This window comes from Plecotus auritus, assembly GCF_963455305.1.
Source record: "Plecotus auritus genome assembly, chromosome: 9".
In the NCBI taxonomy this organism is placed as follows: Eukaryota; Metazoa; Chordata; class Mammalia; order Chiroptera; family Vespertilionidae; genus Plecotus; species Plecotus auritus.
The window spans coordinates 91,804,901-91,825,210 of NC_137783.1; the positions used below are offsets into that span (position 1 = coordinate 91,804,901).

The 20,310-nt window shown below is 43.7% G+C and overlaps 1 protein-coding gene across 1 annotated transcript in view; it reads right to left on the reverse strand.

Moving 5' to 3' along the window:
- Positions 1-571: 571 nt before the first annotated feature.
- Positions 572-20,310, reverse strand: part of ENDOD1 (endonuclease domain containing 1) — a 39,257-nt gene continuing 19,518 nt past the window's right edge. Inside the window, exon 2 of the mRNA XM_080641769.1 lies at positions 572-4,754. Within this exon, the coding sequence (XP_080497895.1) occupies positions 3,552-4,754 (1,203 nt within the window). The 3' untranslated portion in view covers positions 572-3,551. The remainder of the gene's footprint in view (positions 4,755-20,310) is intronic.

Here is a 20,310-nt window from a genome sequence, read left to right on the forward strand (position 1 = left end):
TCTTCATGTAACTCTAAAACCTGCCTATTGTGTGGTGAGCTTGGGGGAAATACCGAACAGGACAGAGTCACACATAAGACCCTGCCCTCACTGGAAAGGCAGCCAAGAACTACTGCTACCTCCACCGAGAGCAGGGCCCTACCAAAGGCCACAGAGAAGACAGTGCCCCCTGCAGAGACTGTTATTTCTGAAGCTGTGGGAGTTTCCTAATGAATAAACAAACAATTGAGTGTTTCTATCATGTCCCTTGTGATTCAGATCAGTGAAGCACTGCTTATTTATGAAGGACGAATCAAAAACACTTCATATCCCAAATAGCTTTTAGAAAAACAACACTGAAAAGCAGTTCTAAGCCTATTTCACTGATCTAACCTTCTCTGTTTCCCCATGTAGAATTCAAAATGGAGGGAGGGTGGGGGCGGGGGGGGGGGGGCGCACAAAGCCAAATGTAAGTGGAAACTGCTTGAGTGGATCAAGAAATGAAAAAAAAAAAAAAAAGTCGCAGATAATCCCCAAACCTCATTCCAACCATTAGAATTCTCCCCCTTCAGACATTTCACAAAATGGCTAATGAGTTGTCAACAATTACTTTATTGAGCATTGCAAGGTACACAGCATTGTACATAGCTTGAAAATGTCAAATTGACTTTTGTCACACCCTCTCTAAAGGCGTCACGGATTCCCATGGTTCTATGGTTTTTCCTCCCGCGCTCCAGGGAGCGGCTGCTAGTACCTTTGCTGTAGCACTTACCATGCAGTTGTACCAGGTGGTCTCCCTACTCGATTTTTTAACTCCTCAAAGATGTGACCCATTTAGTGCTCCTCTCTGCAACCTTGATGTTCAAATACATATTGGATAGATGAATGATTGAATGAATGACCAGTGCTTCACTCTAATTCCTCCTCCAAACTCCCTAGTCTGCATCTAGGTGGAAGTGTCAATGCCGAGTGAGAAGCCAACATTCAAAAGGCACAATGGAAAAGGAGTGTCCACAAGTGTGGCTAGTCCACACGCTAGAAAATCAGCTCCCTCATAATGAACAGGTGGCTGACTTCCCCAAGGGCCTGAGAACATAACAGAGCCACGGAAAAATCTCCAAGCCAGAGATGGGGTGTATCAACCCAAACTCCCACCTCAAGACCCAAAGTAGCTGGTTGGATGCAGACCAGCAGTCCAGCCACGTGTTGGGTCCCTGTGCCCATGAGCCAGAGGCACAGTCATCGCTAGTGGTCCAGTGCAGAGTCTCAGCCACCCAAACTTAAGAACATTTTTGCTTTGTTATCCCTTCACAAATTTCAAAAAAAGCCATGCAAGAATAAATAAATAAGACATTAAACAAGCCATGAAACAGAAGACACTTCCAAATGGCTCTCAAGAAGCAGTTTGGATGCCCTGCTCCTTGCATGGTGCCAAGGGGCTCCAGCTGCCCATGGATGCCCCCTTTGGGCATTTCAGTTTGCAAATATGTACTATGAAGGAACACAGAGCCTGTGGGAGGCAGTAAGCATGATGCTGCGCATGGATGGCCAATAGCGTCACCACATAGGCATGTTCAACTGATTAGTCTGTTTGATGGATGATGGAGAAAACTCTGCCATAGTCCAGGGAGGCAGCTGAATAGTACCACACACACCACATATCTGACATCCCAGCAGTGATGGGACGTGTGCAAAAGATTGTGGTTCCTGATATGCCATTAGGTAGCTGTGAAACTGAAGGCAAGCCTGTTACCTCCCTGTGCCTCAGGCTCCTTGTCAAATGAAGGTTTGGCCAGACTATCTCTCTGGTCACGTCTAAGTTCTCTTTCTTTCATCCAGCAGGATTCTTGACCCATTAGTATCCTCACCCTTCCCTGTACCTTCACACTGCTGAGATGAAGAGCAGCACAATCACGGGTGCTAATGCTCACAAACAGAAGTGTTGGTGAAGTACTGCTTAAGATTCTTAAATTGAGTTCATAGCTCCCTATCATGGACCAGTCTGGGGTCATACTCCCCAACCTTGGCATCACAAATTGATCAGGATGCCAGTTTGCTGGCTGCTCTTCTACTTTGGGTCCAATTCAATGATTTTTCTGCAAAATGTAACTCACTGCACTCATGTTTCTCACCCACCAACCCGATACAAATAGTTGGCCCATCCTTTTCTCCTTGTTGTCTTTCTGGACCCCAGGTTTTTGCATCCGACTTTCAGATTAATGGTGGCCTGTGCCCCCAAGACCGGTATATTACACTTGACTTTCTTTTTTCTTTTCTTTTTTTTTTTTTTTTTTACCTCACAGCAACTCTTTAGAACACTTAGAAAAATCTGGACCATTCATTCTCAGCTGTGGAAGGCAGAGCAAAGTTTGGGAGATTCTGCTTCCTCTTCTTACCATTTTCAGTGCAATATTTAAAATGACAAGTGTTTGATCAAAACACTGGGGATTAGCTCTCAAATCAATTTGCATTAATGGGAGAGTGATGTTTTCTAGCCTCAAACACACTATAAAAATAATTGTCTATGAGATAATCCTTAATCAAGTTTATACATATGTAAACTTTCCAGACGGCTAGAATAGTTTTTGTTCAGTGGCTCTTTTCTATACATTTATACCAAAACAATCATTTAAGGATAGAAGTCAATGTGTTTTACTGTATTGGGTATTTGCTTGATGTGTAAGACTGATCTACTATGTTGCAGAATTTGAATTTTCATATTAGCTTAACATGTAGGTCTTTGAGCTCAATCTTGTCAGCCAGATATTGAATATATTTCAAATTAGTCCTGGGACCTACAGCACTTACACAGAGCTGGGCTCTGACCCATGTGCCCTCTTCTTTACACCCAAGAAGACTGTCCTACAGTGTTCAAGGGGCAAATCATCTTTGCCCTTGCATTCAAAATTTGTTATGCCGCTTTTGGCATAAAATGTTTATCATTACATAAAAGAAAAATTCAGCAAAATTCAACTCTGGAGAAAAAACACACCTTAAAGATCTTTGGAAGCCACAGAAAGCTAAGGGATATAGCAGACTCTATACCCTAAGGAAGCTATTTCACCAGGGAAGCATGTCTGAACCTCACCAAGGTCGGCTGAGTTGAGGAGAAAGAGAAGCGAAAGACACATTGGCCAAGAATATTTATACCAGTTTTGCCTTGAGTCTCAGAGACTAACAAGAGGAACAAGATTTCTTTCTCATCATCTCAGAAACCCTTTGGTTTAAAGTTGTCCTCTTTTTCATTTTCCCCTCTTGTAGAATTTTAATGAACACCAGAATGTCTCAGCTGGTCATCTGTATCAGAGTAAACAACTAAAGTTTATGGTTTAGAAGTTTGCTCATTTCATATCAGATGACCTATACATAGTCCTACCCTGAACATTTCTCTAGGGTCAAGTCTAAATTGCACCATCTTCCTTTGCAAAAACATACATTCATCCCCATGAAAGGCCAAAATTAATTATAGTTGATAGTGAACAAAGACCCATTGTACAAAGTATTCCAGCCTTCTCTATTTAAAAAAAAAAAATCAAATTTACTGTGACTGGCCACTATTAGTTTTTTGAATTCTATAACTCCCCAGAATTTTCAAAAGTAACCTTGTAGCCAATTCGCTTGAAAACGCTAAAGACAACCTGAAATAGGCCACCCATGGTACCAAAAGCAGTGTCAAAGAGCAGAGAGATGGCGCCACCGAGGCCCACTGCAATGTCCTTGCACACAATGGGAATGGCGCCCATGGTGTACACAGGGAAAGTAGCCACATCCACAAGGACTCGGACAGGGATGCCCAGAATGCGGCAAACAACCTTCAACAGACAACAAAGGATCCGGAGAATGGCCCTGATGATTTTGACTATGACTTTGAGTACCTTCCAGGGAATGCTTGCCAACTCTTCCCCAATGGCCAAGAAGTAGGAGACAGTGGCTGAACCCAGGTGGTAAAGGCAACTTTCTATGCCATTAATCACCTGCTTGGTGACATACCACAAGATATACACAGTGTTCTTCAGGATGCCTACCACAAGGTAGCAAATTAATTGGGAAAGCTTGATGAACGGGGTAGCGATGAAGCCTACGAGATTCCCCAGAAAGCTACTCCTTTCCTCGGGTGCCTCTGGAGGCTGCAGAGCAGACCTCTTGCTCCTTGTGCTGGGGAGGGCACTAGTGGTTTCTTTAGATTGCACCATCCGCTCTTCATCCTGGACTTGGTTAACCATTTCCAGGATTTTTTTCATTTTCTCCGTGTCCTGTTCTGTTTCACCACAGTTGTTCTGGAACAACTGAGGGTTAGATGGAAGCAGTTTCTCCAGTTCTTTCACCATCACATCTTCTATGACATCACCGTCCGTGGTGTGCTTGACAAAACCCATGGCCCAGCCTTCTCCAGGGAGAGCACAGCAGGCTGCCAGCCAAACAAACTTAGGGATGGTCACCTTGTCTTTGACTTTGACGTCTGAGGGCACGGCACCTGTGACGATGTATAGGTCGTTCCCACCTCCACACTGTGGGGTCAGGGCCCGGTCCATGAGGCTGTTCAGATTCATGTACCACCGTTCCTGGAAGGTCTGGGTCATCGGAGCTGCATTTGTGAGAGCGAATGTGGCCATGTGCAAGTCATTGCTGAGGGAGAACGGGTACAGCTGTCCTCTCTGATAATCAGAATCCAGGTAATCTGTAGTCAAGGCTTGCTTGCTTCCCAGACTGTCCACAGTGGTGATGGCGTCAGCCTCATTAATCACCTCCTCAAGGTTGCTGTTGGGATCATCGATCTGAAAGAGGAGAGGGAGTGTTCAAATGCATCAGTGGTCTTGAATCATTCTGCCAAGACCCTAACACAGGGGTGGGGAACCTTTTTTCTGCCAAGGGCCATTTGGATATTTATAACATCATTCTTGGGCCAGACAAAATTTTCCACTTAAATATTAGCTTGCCATATTTGGTCAAACATTTAATTAACTCACCCGTAATGTTTTGGCAGGGCCAGACCAAATTATTTCACGGGCCTTAGACAGCCCAAGGATGGGACATTCCCCACCCCTGCAAGTCTAACAGAAGTCCCTATTACACTTCCTACATTTGGGTTTGGAAGGGCTTGGCTTCTGGTGCATGTACCCTTCATTCATTCTAACATCCCCCAATCCTGATCATCTTTCAAACACGGTTTCCTATATTACTCTCTGTGTATCCTCCACTCCTGCTCTGCAGTAATACCCTATCTCACACTCACACTCACACACACACACACACACACATACCCCATCATGACATGCTTTTTAAATCTGCTGTGGTTTGATGAATTTCATAGCTCTTTTCTAGAATATTTTTCCATGAGATTCAACTTGATTGTGAAAATGAAAGCAAGGGGAAAGTAGATCTTAATCGGCCCATAAAAATCAGAACTGCGATTCAGATAACCAGCCACCAATGTTGTCTGCAATGTAATGAACACATCCTTAATGAATGTTTACATGGTTTGGGATATATAAAAAAAATCAACTTTAATCACAGCATCTAAATCAAATGAGGGAAAATATATAGCTTATCATCAGTTAAGGCTAACCTAAAATTATAATTTGACCACTGCTGTTTGAATTTAATCTCCCCATGACATTTACTGTTATTAACAATTACTTTTCAGTCTAGGTCAATCTAGATATGTACCAATAATCCTATTTTTGCCCCGCACCGTGTGTGTGTGTGTGTGTGTGTGTGCGCGTGCGCGTGTATGTGTGCGCGTGCATGCGTGTGTGTGTGTGTGTGTGTGTGTGTGTGTGTGTAATCTTGGTTTTGTTTTTCTTTTTAAATTCAGCGGTATAATGTATACTTTCACTTTACCAATCTGCAAGGGCAAAAGGAAAGAGCTCAGGATTGACCCATGACTCTGTTTTTACCTCTCAAACTGGATTGTCAATTCCTTGATATCAGGGACCCTGTATATTCCCCATAGGACCCAACTAAGGACTGACACACATTAGAATCTCAAGATACTAATTCTTCTCTATGCCCTGAGATAGTCATCATGGCAGACAGGCATATTAGGAAGTTGAACCAACCCACATTTTCATAAAACAAAGAAAATTAAGTAAACAATGTTATATCAGAGAAATATTTGAAAGCCATTCGAAGCATCTGTAATTATGATGAATTTGTAATGATGGGGAAATATATGCTATAATATTAAAATAAAAAGACAGAATATAAAATTTAATAAATAAAAATTTTTAAGTTTAAAAATAGGCAAGAAATACTGGAAGGAAACACAAGAAAATGTCCACAATGGTTGTTTGATTCCTGGGGATGCTAGTGATTTTTTCCCCTCCACTTTCTTGTTTTTCTCTCTACACCTCTCCTACTGACATCAATCCACAAATTATTTATAGTATGTGTTACTTTCAAAAGGAAGCAAACAAGAAATGAATTAAAATAAGTAAATTCTTGCCCAGCTGGTGTGGCTCAGTGGTTGAGCGTCAACCTATGAACCAGGAAGTCACAGTTCTATTCCTGGTCAGAGCACATGCCTGGGGTTTCAGGCTTGATCCTGGGTGGGGGCATGCAGAAGGCAGTCAATGATTCTCTCTCATCATTGATGTTTCTCTCTCTCTCTCTCCCTCTCCCTTCCTCCCCAAAATCAATGAAAATATATGTATTTTAAAAATAAGTAAATTCTTAATAACTGATTTCCTAGAGTTAGTGCTACTAAACCCATCACTATCCCAAGGGAATCAAGGCCATGTGAATTGTGTTGTACCTGTTGTCGGGAGGAAAACCAATCATGCATTTCTTCAATTCTGCAATGGCAAATGTGGGCACATTCATGGGAGTATGTGTAGGGTTAAGCAAGGGCAATGGATGAGCAAATTGATGTGAAAGCAGCAATATTTACTGATGTCTAATGAATTACCCCACAGCCTCAGCCTTCAAGGCTATTCCAGTCTTTCCCCAGTCTTAGAATCAGCAATGTTCTCCACTTCTACCAGATCCCAGATCCCCAGAGGACAGAGATAAACAGCTCATTCATTTGTAAAGCTTCTGCTGCTGCTCTCCTATGGCTGAAAGATATACCACATGGACATATCAACCTCATTCCTAAATCATGAGATCAAGATATGGCAGAGCCAAGATTGTGTAGTCTTGGGTGTAAGGTCAGGGATTTCCAGATGCATGTGTTGCCATGGTTACAAGGCATTCTGTCTGCATTTAGCCTACAACTTCTTGATCCTCTCAAGGGAAAGTCTGGAACTGGTTTTTTAATTGCTCCTGTGACAGAGCATAGGCAGCATGCAGGTGTGTTGTCAGCCCAAGGGCCATCCAGGGAGGAAACAGTGCCTACAGGCCTGGAACATGAGCAGAGAAGAGAGACTCTTGGATAAGAAAGGAGAGAGAACAAGAGAGAGAGAGACAAAAGGGGAGGGATAAAAGATAGGGGGAAGGGAGGGAGGGGGGGGGGGAGGGAGGGAGGGAGGGAGGGAGGGAGGGAGGGAGGGAGGGAGGGAGGGAGATAACACAATATCCTCTTTTAGGCAGAAACCAGGACTGTGGATTTTGACTTATTCCCAAGCTTTAGAACATGGCCTTACAGCTTTAGAACAAGGTCAAAGAAGATTTAGCTGGTTGCTTCTGCATTCTCTCAGGCCACTTGGATTCATGGGGTTTCAAATTTCTGCTATGGTTGTGTACCTGGCAACCAGGTTAAGCCTTTTCTACTCTGACTTCATAGGTACAAAAGGAAATGGGCTAGGATGGCACAAAGGTTGCTGAGAAGGCCAGGGCCTAATTAATTCTACAATGGGCTCTGTGCACCTCCCTGTCCTGGGTCCCCTTAGGCAAAGGAGTCACTAAACTAGATGCTGTGGATACGCATGCAGAAGAGAGCACATCTTCCCTCCCCCTTTCCTTGCTTTTGCAGAACCCCATATCAATGGTCACTATATTCTTATGATCTCCAAATTCGGTTCTATGGCTTGATGACAAGATACAATATAATGTTTGAAATCAAGATAGAAGGCCTGTATACTATACCTACATGGTGATGGGGTGTGAGGGTCAGGGACTAATATGGTTTAAACTACTAAATAATTGTTTTCAACATAGCACTATATGGAAGGCATTTTTAAAAATATATTTTTACTAGAGGCCCAGTGCACGAAATTCGTACACTCGTGGGGTGGGGGGGATCCCTCAGCCGGGATTATAAGAGGGCACAGGCCAGGCCAAGGGACCCCACTGGTGCATGATCGAGGCTGGGGGGAACGTGGGAGGTTGGCCAGCTGGGGAGGGATCATGGGAGGGCTCCAGGGTGTGTCCGGCCTGTCCAGATTGGCCAGACCTTAGCAGTAAGCTAATCTACCAGTTAGAGCATCTGCCCCCTGGTGGTCAGTGCAAGTCATAGCAAACGGTTTAGCGGCATTAGCATATCATTAGCATATCACACTTTGATTGGTTGAGTGGCCAACCAGACAGCATATTAGGCTTTTATTATATAGGATTGATTTCAGAGAGGAAAGGAGAGGGAGAGAGAGATAGAAACATCAATGATGAGAGAGAATCATTGATTGGCTGCCTCCTGCACACTGCCTTCTGAAGATTAAGCCCAAAATCCCAGCATGTGAGTGGGAATCGAACTGTGACCTCCTACTTCATAGGTTGATGCTCAAACAGTGAGCCACACGGGCCTGACTGGAAGGTATTTTTACCTTATTTTATGGATGGGGAAACTAAAACACAGAAAGATGCTGTAACTTTTCAAAGTCACCCAATAATTAGCAGGAACAGGATTTGAACTGAGATCAGTCTTTTTATACCTAAAGCTTATATCCTTTATTACTAAGCCATACTTTTCCCATCTTCATGGACACTGTTATACCAGTTTTCTCTGTCACCGAGTAGGAAAAAAATGCAGTTTGCAATCTACTTTTCTCTCTGTGCCATGCAATAATTGAAGCTCTTCAAGGTTGCAGAAAAAGGAACTGATATCTGAGCCCCTGGTGCTGCAGTCCCAGACTGAAGAGAGAATGGCAAGGGGAAGGTAAGAGGGCACATCTCCAGGCTGGCTTTCATGCCACCTTGTTGCCTTTGCCCACAGTCTAGTGTGGAAGCACAGGCAGAGGGCAGCTGGCCAGAGCAGTTTCCAGACTCCTATTACCCTTAGAAACTGGTCAGCGGTCTGGCCCACAGTGTTCCTATCAGCTCTTCATTTGGCTACTCGTTCCCCCCCACCCCGTACCCCACTCCACCCCCCGTACACCAGTAGGGGTAGCAGAGAACAGCAAACACAGCAAACCTTGGAGAAAACCTGTAAAATCAGTCCCCTCACCATAACCTCCTCTGCTCCCACTGCACAGAAAGGAGTTCAACAGTTAGGAAAGGGACTCTGTATAGCAAACATGTCAAACCCGCGGCCCACAGCGAATATGTTTGCAGCCCAGCCAATATATCGGTATGTAAGAAACATTTTAATAAAAATTTTGTAACTTAATTTTTACAATATCCTGTTATACATAATTATTAATAACGCACTATGATGTTCACTAATGACTGATTACTATAACCGTGTTGCATTCATTTCTCTTATGCGCCTTACACACAGGCGCACCATTTCTCTCCACTAATACCATCAGCAAATATTTTAGCAGCCGACTGCCACATCATTAGTCTTGTACTGACTTGTTTGGTGTGCGCACGCAAAATATTTCACTTTCAGAGAACAAGAAAAATAGGTTTATTTGTGTTATGCTTATTAATTTGTGCAGTTATTCAGTGTCTGATAAGTTAACATTCAAGAAAAAATATTAATTTTTATTAAAATGCTTTATTTTATGTTAACGATGACTCATTTATTTCAGCCCTTTGTATTCAGCATGTCTCTATCGAAATAAACCTACGTTTCTATGAAAATTGAAGCTTTTGTTTTCTTGCGGCTCACATAAGCTTAAACCTTGTTTATTTGGCCCGTGTAGCCTTTGAGTTTGACATGCTTGGGCTACAGGCACTGTCACCTGGATAAACTGTATGGCTTAACTGAAACTGGACTATGTTCCTTAAGACTTTCTGTTTCCAATGAACAAAGACTTGTTCGTGTTGCCTCCTATACGGATGGTTCACTGGAAGGATAAAATTACATAGAAACCAAGAGAAGTTGAACCAACAGGCTCCCAAAGATCCAGAATTGTGGCATAGCTTGGCAATGCTGGAACCAGAAATGGGTTCCAGACAGCTCTAGGGAACTTTGGCAGCAAGAGTCTGTAGCTGAGACTAATTCAGCGTTAACGATTGCCATCATTCAGCCACATTTGACCTGTTGGACTTTTTCTATCTCTCCCTCCTGGCTTCTTCATCTACTTCTTTCTGCATAGCTTTTTTCTACACTTATGGTCTCCTAACTTATGGTCTCTGTTCAACCATCACTTCAGTTTGCACATGGATTATCATGGCCTCCCTGGCCACTGACTATATCATTTACCTTCAAACTTAGCTACGTCTGTTACTTAGTAAGTTCCTGCTTCAAATGCTCAAGAGACAGAATCTGAGTTATCCAGCTCAGCTTTTCATATCAGGCCATGTCGAGACAAGCCTATAGAATAGCCATCCTTGAGTTAAATGTTCACCCCTGCCCAATCAGCTGTGGCTGGGTGCTGGAGAAGAACTCCATGGAAGTGTCAGGCATTCTAGGTTTGGCTTGTCTAGTCATAACTTTAGTTTAACACACTAATGTAGATAAATGAGTGTGAATAATACTAAACAAAATTAAAACAAGAAGTAAAAAATAGATAAATGTCCCAAGGTTTATCTAATCCAGTATTAATCTCTGACAAAAATAACAAAGGGTGTCTTATAAGATGACATATTGACTTTCCATAAACCCTTTATTCTCTCCTTTGAGGATCTAATTAGATACACCTGAAAACCTTTGCATCTTACATTCTTTCTCATATTTAATATCTCATTAACTCTCCATATGGTAGGTGAGTTCCTCTGATATATCTTCCAATTCACTAGAGCTCTCTTTAGCTATATCTAGTCTACTTGTTTATTGAGGTGTTTTTCTTTTTGCATCGTAATCACTCTGTTTTTCTTTTTTAACATTTCTATTTAGTTCTATTTCAAATTTTCCTTGATTATTTTCTCTTATAAAATTCTTTTTTTATCTGTCAATAATTTGGACATATGTATCTTAAATTCCCTTTAAAATTTCTCTATTTTATTTGATTTTTCAGTTTATTTTGTTGCTTCTATGTGTTAACTTCAAGGTGGTGTGTATTATTAAGTGTTTTTCAATGTTTGCTAGTGAGCTTGTCTTCATAAGAGGTTCATGGTGTTTTGTTGAAAAATAAAATTAATAGGATTACTATTGCAATTACCTCTGCCAGTGCCCTAAAAAGTTCAATGATTTTGAATTCGTTTCTGAGTTATTTTTTCAGCTCAGGGTTTCCACAGGGAGGAATCAGTGCAAATTTGAACCCATATAAAGGAAAGATGATGGCTCTAGACCAGGGGTGGGCAAACTTTTTGACTCGAGGGCCACAATGGGTTCTTAAACTGGACCGGAGGGCTGGAACAAAAGCATGGATGGAGTGTTTGTGTGAACTAATATAAATTCAAAGTAAAGGAGCGGAGGGGAGAGCAAGAGAACCAGATAGGACAGCCGGATCCGGCCCGCGGGCTGTAGTTTGCCCAAGGCTGCTCTAGACTTACCTCTGGAAGGGTTTGTATTTCCGCTCATGACATGGGTAGGCAGCTATTTCCTGTAACAACTTACAGATAATTTTTCTATCTAGTTCACCAGTGCTTCAGCAATTTGCCAGCTGTCAGCTTTGCTGGGTGAGCCTCATGAATAGGGTATGTAATCTTGACTCCCTCCCCTGCAGGTTAGAGCCCTGGCATCCATGTGGCTTCCCACATACTAGTATAGCTTTGGTCATTGGTTTCTTATATATTTCTGGCACCTAAAAATGTCCTTTTCTTACTTTTTTGCTGAAATATGAATTTTACTTAAATAAATAAATAAATATATTTTTAAATGTTTTAAAATCCAATATTTCTATGTGTTTACAGTGGGAGGAGAGAAATTCCACATCTACCCAGGCATTTTGTCTTTCCTATCATCTCAAGTTTAAAAAGTTTCTCCTAAAGGATGCCTTCTTTACTTTTATAATTCATTCCAGATTTATCATCCCAGAATTTATTTACTTTGCTTAAATCTCTCTCTTTTTTCCATTTAGACCATCTACTGCATAAGTGTTTGGTGTAAGTAGAACAGTATTTTTCAACATCTTTACAGATGGTATCAAGAATTTTATAGGCTAAAAGTTTCTCACCAAGAACAGGATATAGGGACTCACAGCCCTTTCCTAAGTCAACCAGCTTACAAACACTGATTGTTTTTACCAATTTCTTTGCATTATCTATTACCTATCATTTTTTGTCTGTTCATTCATAGGTATTTCTGTCTTCCTGTAACTTATTTCCATTGATTTTATATTCTGCAACTTAGAGACATTAAAAAAAAAATTAGATATTATGCCCTTGCCAGGTGGCTCAGCTGGCTGGAGCATTGTCCTGTACACCAAAAAGGTTGGGGGTTTGATTAGCTATCAGGCACATATCTAGATTGTGAGTTCAATCCTCAGTTGGGGCGTGTATGAAAGGTGGCCAATCGATGTTTCTCTCTCCCTTCCTCTTTCTCTAAAATAAAAAACAAAAACAAAATACAGCCCGGCTGGCATGGCTCATAGGTTGAGTGTCGATCTATGAACCAGCTCACAGTTCGATTCCTGGTCAGGACACATGCCTGGGTTGCAAGCTCCATCCCCAGTGTGGGGAATGCAGGAGGCAGCTGATCAACGATTCTCTCTCATCATTGATGTTTCTATCTCTCTCTCCCTCTCCCTTCCTCTCTGAAATCAATTTTTAAAAATTAAAATAAAAAAAGCATATTCTTGGGTGAAGATCTTTTAAAAATTAGGTATTACATTACGAAGTCACTTCACCATATCATTTGTAAACATATTAATTCCCAGGGCCTAATAATAGTCTGTTAACTGACCTCCACTGAGAGAAATGCCCCTTATGATTCTTACTTCTTGTCTTAAAACCAGTTTTTAACCTATGATGAGACTTTCTTCAGATCCCAAGATGACTAATGTTTTATTACCTTTTGTTAAAGAATCATCTGAAAATCTAAAAAAAAAAATCACTATGCCAGCTTCCCATCACCACCATGTGCGTCTTGGTAGGCTCTCACTGCCTGAAGGAATGACAGTGTGTGTGTAACAAAACACCTAATGCATGTATGGGAAACTGTATGAAAGGTGGTACAAGTATGTGATTTTTAAAATCTAAAATGTTATTTGCTACAGTGTCATGTAAAGGGCAGATGTATTTTCCATGCTCTCTGCAGACATAGTTTAATGATCTGGTTATTGCAATTACAGTAAATTACTGACAACACCACTTCCTAAAGACAAAAATGCACCTATGATGTAAGAGGTAATTTCAGACTACAGTTTCTGGGCTACAATTGCCCTTCTGTGTGCACCACCAATCTTATTCTTTGATTTCCCAGCAGAGTCTCTGAAGTAGGGGCAGGTACAAAGATCTCACTGTGTAATCCTCCTCCCTGCTGACCTAGTCCCCCTGGGCTGCCAGGGTAATTTGATACTGTTCCTGTGTTTCATGGAAACTTTTTCTTCCTAATCACAACATGTTAAGTAGGTTTTAGAAGAATGAGCTCCCCCTTCCACCAGCATCCTGCCCCATAAATAATCTTATAATAAATTCCTTTCAAATTTAGTACCAAGAAAAAATAGTTTCTCTCAACGATTTGGTCTGTTTCCTTCCATCCGAAATTAAAAGCTATTTAAACCCATGGGATTTCTTTTTTGCTTTGGGTTTAAATAAAAGGAGACTTTCAAATTTCCTGCTAGTATGCATGTAAAAAAAATAGACTGGTAGAAAATTGAAAAAGAATACTGGAGGGGGAATATTCACCCATCAACAATATTTATTACTTTATTTTAATTTATAATATTTATAAGCATAAATTTTTGTGACTAGTGCTGTGGGAGGAAGCATCAAGTTTAGTAATAATAATCCTATATAATGAAGAGCTAATATGCTAATTAGACCGAAGAGCAGAACGACCATCCGGATGACCTTCTGGATGACTGTCTGGATGAAGCCGGGGCTACAAGGGCCGGGGCAAGCCAGGGCTACGAGGGCCGAGCCCCTGCATGAATTTTGTGCACTGGGCCTCTAGTAAATAATATTAATAACAACAACTTTTATTGAGCACTTTATGCCAGGCATTCTGAGAACTTTATTTTTGTTGTTGTTGTTGTTAGTCCTCACCAGAGGATATTTTTCCAAAAATTTTTAGAGAGTGGAAAGGGGCGGGGGGGGAGACAAACATCGATGTGAGAGAGACACATCGATTAATTGCCTCCTGCACACACCTGACCAGGGCCGGGGATAGAGCCTGCTACCCAGGTATGTGCCCTTGACCGGAAACCAATTATTCAGTCTGCAGGCGATGCTCTATCCACTGAGCAAAACTGGCTAGGGCCTGAGAACTTTACATGCATTAAATCAGTCAGTGGCTGTGCTAAGTATTGACTCATTTAAACTCACAAAACTAGGTACTATTATTCTAACCTGTTGACAGATAAAGAAACTGAGTCACATCAAGATTAAGTAACTTGCTAAGGTCACACGGTTCGTGAGTAGTAGCATCAGGGCATGAACTGAGGAGGTCCAGCCCCACAGCTACTGTTTTACATGCTTTATAGGCCTCAAAATAGGCCTTCACATCAAGAAACTCGCCATCTATTTAGGAAAACAAGACATAGATACAGACAGAGTTATACTGGAAATCGAGGAAAAACAACAGCGTAATGCAGTTTATGTTAAATGCCAAATAAATGGCATAAAGAAAAAAGAACAATCAAATTTCAGAGGAAGGAAGGGCACCATGAGTGCAGCCGAGAAAGACTTCTTGGAGGTTAAGCTGAGATGCGACCAGGAGGATGTATAAGACTTCGATAAATTTAGAGAAATGGAAGGTCAGTAAGGCTTAACAATACTTCTCTACAAAGGCTTGAGGCAGAGACAAGCAGCCTATGAAAACAGGACTGAGTAAGGAAAGAGCAAGGTTTCACTGCAAAGGATAGTAGGGGACCAGCTTAGAGATCTGATATACAGATGACTAATCGTAGACCAATTATAACTACCACTTAGTGAGGACTCACTATGTTCCAGGCACCAGGCTAAGTGCTTTACATAAAGTATCTTCTTTAATCCTAAAGGATCTGTATTACTTTCCTTTACAGAAGGAAAAACTAAGGCTCAGACACTGAGCAGGGTGCCCAGTGTCACACTGTCAGTGAGGGCCGGTGAGGTCACAAACCATGTAGTCTGACTTCAGCAGCTATAATGCACTCGGCTCTGCTGTACACAGTGGAAACTCCCTGACGGCTTCTAAGGACCAGAGTATCACTAGGGATGTGTCCTTCCAGGGGGATTCACCTGGCTGATCTGGGCAGGAAAGCCTGGACCACAAAGGCAGGCGAGGGGATGGAAAAGGAAGGACACGTGCAAGATTCTGGAAGGAAGAAGCTCAAGATGTGAGCACTGATGTGGGAAGGTCCGTGGAAACTAAAAGATGATGTCAAGGGCCAGAGCCGAGGTCACCGGGAAATGAGGGGCAAGGGAGGAAAAGTAAACAAGCTGACCTTTCAATGAGACTAAACTGACAGGCAGAAATATCTTATAGTGGCCAGAGATTCAGAACTGGAGCTTGGGAGCAGAAGCGAGGTTGGAACTACGGACGAGCAGTTAGCCAAGGAGGCATATTAACAACAAAGAGTCAACTTGCTCTCATACTTTCTGTGGTCAGGCACGGTGGTGGGAGACTTACATAAGAGATGCGCACTGCAGTGCAGGTAACCTGTGGTACCCAGAATAATCAGAAGTATATAGTACAAATGAGCGTTTTTATTTTAATTGCTGTCAATTTATGTTTAATGGGCCCTAGGAAAATATGACCAGCATTTCATATACATGATTTCGTGGATATTATTATTTAGGACAAGACTAAATTGGTTTTCCAGGAAGTTGATTTAAAAACAGTAGAAAGGCCAATTTCAAATAAATAGCAATAAACGTGTACTCAGATACAGCAAAAATGACAGAGCAGGTTTGCAAATCACTACAACAGCATTGCTGCCTCCCACTGACTCCCCACTTAACCCTACCAGGTAGGTATTGTTCTCACCTTACATACAGGAAAATGAAAACTCAGACAAGTGACATGTACAAGGTCATCCAATAAATGAGTGTCAGAGCCGAGGCTTATGCTCAACTTCTTAGACTTCAAAGCTCCTCACGTGAGCCATCAGCAGCCCCTGCCCTGGATGAGAGAGGCACGGCAGCCACTCCTGAGGACAGGAGGAAGAGAAGCTGGAAGACCACGCGGAGCTGTGGGAGAATCAATAGTATGGGGTCACATCAAAAAAGAGGAGAAAGAGCCCAGCCGGCATGGCTCAGTGGTTGAGTGTTGACCTATGAACCAAGAGGTCACAGTTCAATTCCTGGTTAGGGCACATGCCCAGATTGCAGGGTCGATCCTGGGGGGTGAGGGGGCATGCAGAAGGCGTCTAATCAATGAGTCTCTTTCATCTTTGATGTTTCTATGGCTCCCTCTCCATTCCTCTCTGAAATCAATATTTAAAAAAAAGGAGAAAGCTTCGGCTAGGGGAGAATCACCAGTGTGGCACCTGCCTCAGAGAGGAAAGGGAAGATGGAGACAAAGACCAAGGCCTTCCATGATTAAAGAATCCTCAGTGAGACCTCAAAGGGCCATTTCCACAGAGAGCTCTGGAAGGAAGACGGGGTGGAAATGTCTGTGTGTGGGTGAGAGGAGGCTGCAGAAACTGACCTCTTGTTAGAGAAGTCTTAATAGGTAAAGGCAGGAGACGAACAGGACCTTAGCTGAGAAGCAGGAATTACAGGGATAAGCGAAGACTGTCTTCTAGCCCCCAACACATGCACAGCCCCAGGCAGAGGGGGCATTGGGAGGATGGGGCTACTTGGGTCTCTGTACAAGGGAGTGTCCCGAGGGCACGATGAGAAGGTGACAGCCTAGAGAAGCAAGTGAGCCACTGAGCAGAGCCTGGTCCCTGTGCGTGTCTGAGCTGTGAAATCCATGCAAACCTCAGGGACCACAGTGGCCCAGTGAACTGTCACTGAGGGAGGAGGAGCTGCTTGTTGGAGGTGACAATGATCTGTAGGACACAGCATGGGACTGCAGCACCTGTCAGCTGTCTCCTGCCCACCCCGCACTCTCTCCTCTGCTCCACTTCTGTCCGCCTCCCTCTCTCCTCTCAACTCCTCCAGGGACAGTCACACTAAGGCACAAGCTTTCTGTGAACCAGATCAGAGACATGGCAGGTGTGGGGGAGTCCCCTTAACTCCCTTCCCAGCACCAGGCCTGCACAAGTGTTTCCATGTGACCAACCCCACAGGCCCAGAAGAGTAGGAACTCAGCGAGGGTCCCAGCTAAGACCTCCAAGGCCAGTCAGGGGACTGAACATGGAGCCAGGGAGTGGGGCAGCCCTGAGCATGGGTGGAGGGTCACAGAATGTCCCAGAACACACAGGAGCAGAGGAGGCTTTAACAGAGGGCTGGGATGACTGGGTGGGGAGGACAGTGCCGGAAGCCAATTCCAGCATGTCAGCTGGGCTGAATCATCTGGAAACGGCTGAGGGCATTTTCCCAAACCTGAAAAGGATGCATAAATGATTGCTTACTGCCAGAAAGCTGAGGGCATTTCAATCTACATGTTATTGCCTCCTACTGGCCAAACACCTGAACAGCCATAAGCAGTTTCTCCCAAATCCAACAATGCCTCTGTATACTAAACCTGGCCTTTGATGTGTATATCTACCTTGCCTTAGGACAATTTGTGTTAATAAAAAGCAAGGGGTCTGGAGAGACAGGAGAACTTGGTTCCTTTAGCTAAGTCTTCTCTGGCTCCCCAAAATGCCTTCCAAAATTATGTTTTGTCTCTGGACTCTTGATTAATTTACACGCAGCCACTTCTCCAGATTCCTGAACCCCTTCAAGATGCCAAGAAACACACACTGGCAGACAGGAATAGGGAGAAGCTTACCATTTGTTCCCAAAGAGCAGTAACAGTGGACCCAACAGGGTTTAAAAGTCAAGAAGAGTTGCCAGGGGAACCTGTGTGTCGGAGAGTGGGCCCCTGTGCATTTTCTCCTTCCATTTTATAGACTGTGTGTTCCTCAAACATTGGGATCATCTCTCTCTCTCTTTTTAATGCTTTTATTGATTTTAGAGAGAGAAGAAGGGAGAAGGAGAGAGAGAGAAACATCAATGATGAGAGAGAATCATTGATTGGCTGTCTCCTGCACGCCCCACACTAGGGATGGAGCTGCAACCCGGGTATGTGCCCTGACTGGGAATCAAACCGTGACCTCCTTGTTCATAGGTCGAGGCTCGACAACTGGCCGGATCACCTCTTGTACTTTTGTCTGCCTAAATCACATGTGGTAGGTTCTTGGTAGGTGTTTGCTGATTGCTAAGCTGTGACCGCAGTAGTGACAAAGGGGAGGGGGGTCAGCAAAGGGAATGACACTGGGAGCATGTGGAGGAGAGTGGGCCTGGCATGAGGGAACCTCTTTGGAGAAGGTCAGAGAGGGTGCATGGGGGACTCAGGGCAGCTTTGAGACCTCAGGGCAGTGGTGGTCAGCTTCTCTGACATAACTGGGGACATACTGGGCAGAGCGTACGAAGAACAGGGATGGTGTGCCAGCCTCCTGAGGTCACTGTGCCAGGGAATTCACAATAAGAAAGAAAGGAAGGCCCCACAAAGGCCCAGCAGGATTAATGGGGAGGCCAGCTCTGCTGAGACCAGAGTTGTAGTTTGGTACTTAATTTACCCACAATAATGACCGGTAGTCCCGGGACAGGTACAGAGGACAAACTTGTCACCACAAACAGCTGAAGTGCCTGACCTCAGCATCCAGGTGGGCAAGGGAAAGTGTTGCAGGGAACAGCTAATGGCACTGCTAGTGCAAAGAGACTGAGTGGGTGCAAGTGCAGGTGAGAGGCGAGACAGGCTCAGGGGACATAGGGAGGGGGAGGCTGAAGAGAAGGAGTGGCAGGTCAGCAGCTGGCAGGTGGAGGGGCCAGCTGTGACCCTGCTGCTGATGGGTGGCTGAGTGTGGGACACCAAAGGCAGGCTGACGACCAAAGTGGGGAGAAGTCTGCCAGGCAGAGAAACTACATTTGTCCATCTGTCTGTCCCACTGAGTTAAAGGATCGGATCGGGGCCAGTACCTATTATCTCTGCTTCCTGCACTGGTTATGATGGCCCTCAACCAGGAAATATTTGTTGAATTATCCCATTTGACCTCCACAACAATCTTCTGATGCACATCTCATTTCCTCTAGTGTGCAGATGTGCAAAGGCTCCAGAGAGAATGGGCTGGGCTGTCCTCTAGACCTGCTCCAGGACCTGCCCCAGGAAAAGGTGGTCATCAAGAAAAACCATCAAAATGCTTATGAAACTGCAACGATTCAGGAAGGGCGGCATTTCCTTTCCCTGGAGAATCTTAGGCTGAGGCTAGACAGCATATGCAGGATGATTCAGACCAGATCCTGAGGTCAGGAGACACAACCTAGTGAGCTCCTGTAACCCTGCGGGAGAGAGAAGCTATGTCCCTTGGGGTCTGTTTTATTTTCAACAAAAGTTAAATAATCAGATGAGCCGAACAGTGGATGTTCCAATTTTGTTCCTGTTCACAGTTTTCTGAACTAGGATCCACACAGGAACATTACAGAGATGCTATCACCCCACTGCCCATCACTAGGTGGGTGGGAGGGCCCCTCCTTACAAGAAACGGGGAGAGTAGCTGATAATCAGATCATCTTATCAGGGCTGGAGCTGGACAGTGCAAACAGGCCCCCTGCACAGATGCATGCATTAGAATGAACTAGATCCGAGGCCTTGGGTGAGTCCTAAGAGAATCCACTCGCCACAGAAAACACCCAGCACCAGGGAAGAGCCGCCTTTCCGAAAAGAAGGGGGAGGCCGCTGGGGCCACAGAGGGGGTGAAGGACATTGAGAGGAATAAACCAGGAGACCTTGGAGCTCTCAGAAAAGGAATAAACAGAGTTCTGACCCACCCATATAAGAAAAAAATAAATAAATCCTCCCTGCTTGGCATCCAAAATATTCCTTATCCTCTTGGGGATAGAAATGGCTTTAGAAGAATTAGGAAGATTTTTTTCTTTTTCTTTTTTTAAGGA